Genomic DNA, 7,656 nt, shown 5'->3' on the forward strand with positions numbered 1-7,656 from the left:
GTTATTTTATTAAGTGAAGTGTGTCTTTTGTTATGACCTGTAATAATTTAATGTTAATTGCAGGTTTTGGGTAATTATTAATCTAATCCACAACTAGTTTATTAAAATGATAGCAATCAAAAGAAAGAATATTTTAGAAGTAAGAGAATCCCAGTTAACACCTGAGGTGCCTGAGGGAAACATCATCGTACGTTGTACCTTCCTGTCTTGACTGACTCTTGGGAGAGTTTTCAATCCAATACGACTCAAAAAACTCTTCGCGTCCCCTCGCTTTCCTCTCTCTCTCTCTCTCTCTCTCTCTCAAGCATTTTTTTTTTCGTTTTTTCCTCCTGCTTTTTATGTGGCAGAAATGAATTTAGTGGTGGACAGAAGTTGTCATTCTGGGATGAAGCATTCATCATGTGTTGCTGAATGCTGATTCATTTGGCCCCATTTTGAATTTGCTGATTTTTGCTCTCTCGTTTAACTCTTGTAAGATTTCTTCTTCTTCTTCCTCTTCTTTCTTTTTCTCCAATTTGTCCAAGTTATGTTCATTTCTTGTTCCTTTTCTTGTGTTTTTTTTTTCCTTTAAGGTATATGCAGAAGATTAATCCTTGATGATTTTGTGATGCATTGGTCACAATTTTAGAGCAAATGGAGAAATGGGGTCCTTTCATTTTCCCTTTCCTTTGGTCTTATGGGATGAAAGTTTGTTAATTTTGAGGAATTATGATGGTTTACACAAAACTGTTTTGCATTGTTTTGGGTTGGAATTTCGAGATGTTGATAGCTTTTTGTGGTGAAGGTGCAACTTGTACTATTAGATTTTTTCATTAATCTCTGATTTGATGGGTGAATTGAATGCGTCAGGTTAAGATGAAACCATATAAAAATCGAAAAAGCAGAAGAAGAATGAATTTGATGAATTGGGAATCATGCGTTCTTGTTTTGCTGCAAACTTCTGATCACGAATATTGTAGCTTGGTTAGTTTGGTATTACATCAATGTACTCATGAGCTTTTGCATATATGGCTTTCAAGTGTGGGAGTTTAATATCATAGTTTGGTTGTAGGACAGAGCTAGTTTATGATTTTCTGTGTCGTTAGACAGCAATGAAGACGGGATAAAGGATTTGACTATTGAAGATGGTCGTTGATGAATATTTTGATTGTGCTGTTTTTATGTAGCTAGAATTTGGCTAGTTTTTGGGGATTCAGGTTTCCAGATTAACGAGTTTAGTTGTTGGATTTGTTTGTTTAGATGTACTCCAACTGATATGTATGGTCAATGTACGAGGCTAGCAATGGCATATTGGTGACTGAATTGATTTGTTCTTGTACCTTAACAGAAGATTATTATCCTCTGAACTACGAGTTTGTGCTTGGCTAATTAGATATATTAAAACACCATCAGTTGTTAACTTTAATGCTATCTATTCTGATTTCGTAAGGTAGAAAGATGGTTGAACTTCAGCTTGTAGGATGTGTCATGCTTTGTGGCAACTAGTGAAATGTGTGAAAAGATAACCGAAAGACAGCAAAAAATCAAAAATACAAAATAAAAGGAGACATTATGTTTTATGATTTTGGCATCAGAGTTTGCCAAATTATTGTGTTCTATGTAACATGGAAATTGTTCCTCTTTATGTTTTCATTCAGCCGATTCCTTCCTGTCTGATTAGACTGTTAGTTTGGTTTATATGACACGCATTATTCTACTTGTTCCTCTTCTTAAATGTTTCAAGACAAAAACTGACAGGTGAATCATGGTGACAAAGGGGAATCCTGGAGACAGTAGGAATAAAAGCTCGGTGTCTATGTTCATTGTAGCTGGCCTTTGTTGTGTATTTTTTCTTTTAGGAGCATGGCAAAGGAGTGGCTCTGGGAAGGGAGACAACATAGCATATGAGATAACAAAAAAAGCTAAAGCTTGCAGTATTCTAGGCAATTTAGAATTTGAAACACATCATGGCAATAAAGCAGTTAATGATTCAATGTTAGAAGTTAAGGAATATAAGCCTTGTGATGATCAATATATTGATTATACTCCGTGTCAAGATCAAGCGCGGGCAATGACATTTCCTCGGGAAGATATGAACTATAGGGAGAGGCATTGTCCATCAGAGCAAGAGAAACTTCATTGTCTTATTCCAGCCCCAAAAGGATATGTGACTCCTTTTAGATGGCCAAAGAGTCGTGACTATGTACCTTATGCAAATGCACCTCACAAGAGCTTGACTGTTGAGAAAGCAGTTCAGAACTGGGTTCAGTATGAAGGAAATGTGTTTAAATTCCCTGGTGGTGGAACACAATTTCCTCATGGTGCAGATGCATATATTGAACAACTAGCATCTGTAATTCCAATAAATGATGGAACAGTTAGAACTGCATTAGATACTGGATGTGGGGTAAGTAATCAAGTTTTCTAATGTTGTCCAGCCATGATGCCTTAACAATTCTTACTTCCTCTCTTCTTTAATTTGTCTTTTATTCTTTCTTTCATGTGTAATATGTTTATATGTCGATTTCATGTTCCTAGATGCACCATATTTGAATCTTTTGTTGCTTATTATCATGCCAGGTAGCGAGTTGGGGTGCTTATCTGTTCAAGAAGAATGTTATAACCATGTCATTTGCACCGAGAGATTCACATGAAGCACAAGTTCAATTTGCTCTGGAAAGAGGTGTCCCAGCAGTTATTGGTGTACTTGGAACTATAAAGCTCCCGTACCCTTCCAGGGCATTTGATATGGCTCACTGTTCTCGTTGCTTGATTCCATGGGGAGCAAATGGTAAGTGGGCATATACAATCGATTTTGTTTCTGGAATGGCATATGATGGACGAGGTGCATTCAAATAATAGAATTGACTCATGAATATCCTTAGGGTGCTTCTTTGACATATGAAGCATGGCTTCTTATATGGTTAGGAGATTTATCTCTAATTTAGGTAGGCATAATTGATGAAGGTACAATGAAGTTATTTAGTATTCATACACCAATCTATTTCGTGTTGTAATTGTGTGAGGTAGTTTGGATCACACATGGGGATTTAACTTAGGAAGATATTCAAGGGATTACTGACAATTTGCTGTTTCTTTCATGGCCTTGGACATATCTTTTGTATAAGATGTCCTATCTTCTTCTTCTTCTTCTTTTCCTGAGGAAGAATTTAACTTGTCATTACAGATGGTAAATACATGATGGAAGTTGATCGAGTGCTTAGACCTGGAGGATATTGGATACTTTCTGGCCCTCCTATCAACTGGAGAAACAGTTATCAAGCATGGCAGCGTCCTAAAGAAGAACTTCAGGAGGAACAGAGGAAGATTGAAGAGATCGCTGAACTGCTTTGTTGGGAAAAGAAGCATGAGAAGGGTGAAACTGCAATATGGAGGAAAAGAATAAATGAAGATTACTGCAGTCATGGAGACTCTCGTGTTACCAAGTGCAGATCAGTGGATGCTGATGATATTTGGTAAGATATTTGACTTCATGATCTCGTTATCCCACCAGACACTTAAAGCTGCATTTTCCTTTACATTTCTTTACCCTGATAATGGATTGAGCTTAAGCACCCAAATCTTGTTCTCTGTGATGAGGACTTTTTAGTTGCTTAACCAAGTCCTTTGCATGTAGGTGTGATGGTCATATTCCTTATTTTGAAAACAGAGTAAACAGGAGACCTTTAAGTTCACGTTGACTTGTTTCAAGTCATTTGTTATACTTTCCTTTTGGCAACATTACAAAATGTTATGTAGGTGGGATTAGTTAAAGGAACAAAATTCAACTTTCTCTTATTAAACCTCATATATATCCCATAAAACAACTCTGTCTGCTGTTTCCTCTTTGCTGTACGCGTGCATGACATAAGATGTTTCATTTAGATTGTGTAACAATGGACTTATTTTCTGTTAATATTTATACAATTTTGACCTGTGTTGTTTAACTTTAGAGGGATGCTGTCTTTCTTTTGCATATACGTTTGTTAATTTGCATATATCCATAAACAGTGGGTTTCTTTTGCATAAAGCGAATAATTCATGATGGTTTTCAATAACATTTCTTTTGTCTTTTGTGAATTAATCTGATTTTGTGTGGCTTGCCAATTCTGAAGTATGAACCATGAGGGAGGTTAATCATTTTTTGGAGAAATTATACATTAGAAACTCATTTCATGTTAGTTTCCAGTAAATATTCTTTCAACTTACTTAGGTTTATTGTTGTCTTGATGACCTCTGTGGCCAAGGCAATTTTGGTAACAGTTAATGATCAATCATTCTTCAATTGTATTGGTATAAAAGTTTGCAGCAACCATATTACTCTTATTTGAACCTTTTGCCTGTCTTCTTGTGACATAATACTTTTCTGTTACTTCGGCAGGTACAAGAAAATGGAGAATTGTGTGACACCCTATCCTGAGACAAGAAGTCAGGAAGAAGTTGCTGGTGGTGAATTGAAGCCTTTCCCGGAAAGACTTCATGCTATTCCTCCAAGAGTAGATAGTGGATCAATTCCTGGCGTGTCTATTGACTCATTTCAGGAGGACAACAGATTATGGAAGAAGCACATGAGTGCCTATAGAAGGATAAATAAGCTCCTTGATTCTGGGCGATACCGCAATGTGATGGATATGAATGCTGGCCTGGGTAGTTTTGCCGCAGCATTTGAATCCCCAAAACTATGGGTCATGAATGTTATGCCAACGATAGCTGACAGAGATACTTTAGGAGTAATTTTTGAGAGAGGATTGATTGGCATATACCATGATTGGTTAGTATCTCAAAAATTTGCATGTTTTGGTTTGTGCTTTTAGGATCTCAATGAAGATCCCTGATTGAGATTTGCAAATTTTAACAATTTAGATGTTTTAATGGGTTTTACATCTTACTAGTTTTCCTCAGATACAAGTTTCAGATGATCTTTTTTCTTTTTTTTTTCTTAGTTTTAATTGTATTATGTTTCAGTTTTCATTAGGTTGAAGCCATTGATTCAACAGATATCAGGTTTCAAATCAAACAGAGTTTGATTTTATACCTGATAGTTGAAGGACTAGAGTGCACTAGATGGTACATGTTTTGAGCAGGGCAAGATTGTTATTCACTGACTTTTTATATCTTCATGCAGCCTATGATGGGTATTAGGTCATTCTTGATCTTTATCAATAGCTATACTTTGTTCCTAGAACACGGATTTTGCTTATGTACTTGGAGGGTATCGAGTCTCTAGATAGAGAAAGTGTTACTTTTTTAGCATTGCTACTTAGCAGAAGTTTTGATTTTGTTGGTGTCCTTTGAATTTCTAAGATTGCCATCCACTATGGAACTGATCCAAGTCTCACTGCCAAAATACACAAGTTGGTTAATACGTGTAAGTGGTGGGTATGTGACAGTGATCTGTTTTTAGCAAAAGTGCTCAAAAGATAGGAATTTGGTTTGGGAGGGGTTAGGTTTGGGATATTGAGTTTGACAGCAAACTGCATGTAAGCTCCTTGTCTATCAATGGGGAGAAAGTTTCTTAAAAGCAGATATGAGGTGTTGAACAACTTTTACAAGATCCTAAGAGATCATAGATAATTAATTTTTTGAAATGGTGAGACATCTATGAAATTCATGGACAGCTAGCTCATTAATCAGGGTAGCAAATTGAGCTGTCTATTTGTCTTAAGGCGAGCCAATAATCTTCATTTGTCTTTTGACAACTGCTGTTCAGTAACCTCTCTTCTATGCTCTTTTAATTGCTCAACTTCATTTAATCTTTGGTCACTTTTCCTTCTAAATGAAGGAATGGTGGAAGGAGGAGAGTGGCAACTAAAAGTTGATTAATTATCATAATCACCTCTTGTATGTTGTGCATGCCTCTCTCTTTAAGGATGTTAAACATCTGCCTCCTCTAGTCAATGACTGCAGTAGTGTCAAGTTTCGACATTTTAGGTCCCCCTACTCTCAGGCTTTCATGCAAAAAGAAAGAAAGAGAGTAAGAAAAATTTCAGCTTTCTTTTTTGTTAGGATTGATTGAAGTCAATTGTTAGCAAATAACATGAGGAACTTAGCTCCTCTAAGAACTTAGCATATGAACCTTCCACGATGTTTTGTTAGCTCGTCTAAAGTGGGAGTTTTTTAATGGACAATCTTGGTGCAAACCTGCAAAGAAATAGCTGCAAACTTATTCTGATCTGTTTGGCTCTACTTTTAACAACTCCTTTTCTCAATTTTTGTTTTTACTACTATTTTGCTTCCTGTTCAGGTGCGAAGCCTTCTCCACTTATCCCAGGACGTATGACCTTATTCATGCTGAAGGAGTTTTCAGCTTGTACAAGGACAAGTAAGTTGTTCAGGAAGATGGTCTTTTTTTTTTTTTGTGTAATTTTCATCATCTAACAGTTTTCGATTGCTGAAGATAGCAAAATGGTTCATTCACCATTTATTCCTGCAAAATAAATTGTCAGAAGAGTTATTAATACATGGAAGAACAAATTTTTTTTTACATGTCATTGCATATTTGAGTATATGGCTGATCAATTAAAAAAAGAAAAAGAAGGAGCCCCATCTGGTTATGCATGTAATACATTGTCGTGCATGCTTTTTTCATGCACACTGCTGCAACTGAGCCTTTGCGTGATAGATTGGATTGTGAAAATTCCAACATGTATTGACATTCATGCAGATGTAATATGGAAGATATTCTTTTAGAGATGGATCGAATCCTACGACCAGAAGGAGCGGTTATACTACGAGATCATGCTGATGTATTAACAGAGGTGAAGAGAATCATTGCAGGTATGAGGTGGAATATGAAAATGTATGATCATGAGGATGGCCCTTTGGTTCCCGAAAAGATATTAGTTGCTGTTAAAAAGTATTGGGTTGCTGGGGATAAAAACTCGACGTTTTCATAGTGTTGCGATAGAGAAAGAGGATTGGTAACATTTGGCAGATATTACTGGCCAAGGCTTTTTTACTGCTGGTGCAAAGCCAAAACATTATTGGACACGCAGCTTTTAAGAATTTAACCTTAGGGAGAGGATGGTTAGCTCTGTCGATAAATCATCAAGTTCACTTGTGTAGTTATAGATGAAGATCAAAGGATCTTGTCATTGTCCTATCTTAGTTCCCTCTTTTGTTTTTAATGATATTTTCTTTTCTGGCCTCAGAATGATTTCTTTCCTTTAGTTACTGGCAGTTTTGGTCTCTTTGTAGCCCTTCTTTCAAAAGGAGGGAAAAAGGAGTAGGGATTCCACGTGCATATTTTCTAATTTGTGGTTTTAGTTCTTCTGGAAATGTATCATGTATAGATCTTGCATCAGAAAAGAAGACAAATTACTTTGATTGCTTTGTGCAAGCTATAGCCATTGTAGCAGAATCGATATGGTCCTTATGTTATAGACATTCATGATCGTTCCAAGACTAGAGTACGATGCACTGATGTGTTTGGCCGGTTGTGGTGAAATTTGTTACCAAAATGGTACCAAAATGGCCCGTCCGCACACTTTTTTTTACCTCCAAGACGCAACTGTGAGAAAGAATCTAAGAGCCCTCGACTGGAGGAGCGATCATCATGTGTCCTTTTTCTGGGAGAATTGCACAAATGGTCCTTAACATGTATTACTTTTTCTTTTATCTCTTACATTTGACATGATACGCTTTTGCTACCAACATTTTGGAAAAACTACACTTTGG

At 36.5% G+C, this 7,656-nt stretch overlaps 1 protein-coding gene across 3 annotated transcripts; it reads left to right on the plus strand.

Moving 5' to 3' along the window:
* Positions 1-137: 137 nt before the first annotated feature.
* On the plus strand, positions 138-7,318 carry LOC113738736 (probable methyltransferase PMT2). 3 transcript variants are annotated; one of them, XM_027265985.2, is made up of 8 exons: positions 138-471; positions 573-646; positions 1,738-2,386; positions 2,560-2,770; positions 3,167-3,455; positions 4,361-4,750; positions 6,224-6,301; positions 6,644-7,318. In XM_027265985.2, exons 3-8 carry the CDS (start codon positions 1,745-1,747, stop codon positions 6,873-6,875), a joined length of 1,842 nt encoding a protein of 613 aa, XP_027121786.1. In that variant the 5' UTR covers positions 138-471; positions 573-646; positions 1,738-1,744; the 3' UTR covers positions 6,876-7,318. The 3 variants fall into 3 exon arrangements, with proteins under 3 accessions (XP_027121786.1, XP_027121787.1, XP_027121785.1); XM_027265986.2 differs by lacking the exon at positions 573-646 and having other exon boundaries at positions 1,724-2,386; XM_027265984.2 differs by lacking the exon at positions 573-646.
* Positions 7,319-7,656: the final 338 nt, after the last annotated feature.

The sequence above is a fragment of the Coffea arabica genome, chromosome 4c, assembly GCF_036785885.1.
Source record: "Coffea arabica cultivar ET-39 chromosome 4c, Coffea Arabica ET-39 HiFi, whole genome shotgun sequence".
In the NCBI taxonomy this organism is placed as follows: Eukaryota; Viridiplantae; Streptophyta; class Magnoliopsida; order Gentianales; family Rubiaceae; genus Coffea; species Coffea arabica.

Bases quoted from the DNA above. Each gene is read 5' to 3' on its own strand.
- LOC113738736 (XM_027265985.2), top strand. From the start codon at position 1,745: ATGGTGACAAAGGGGAATCCTGGAGACAGTAGGAATAAAAGCTCGGTG. The intron at 2,387-2,559 runs GTAAGTAATCAA...TTATCATGCCAG, and splicing joins CATTAGATACTGGATGTGGG to GTAGCGAGTTGGGGTGCTTA. The intron at 4,751-6,223 runs GTTAGTATCTCA...CTTCCTGTTCAG, and splicing joins ATTGGCATATACCATGATTG to GTGCGAAGCCTTCTCCACTT.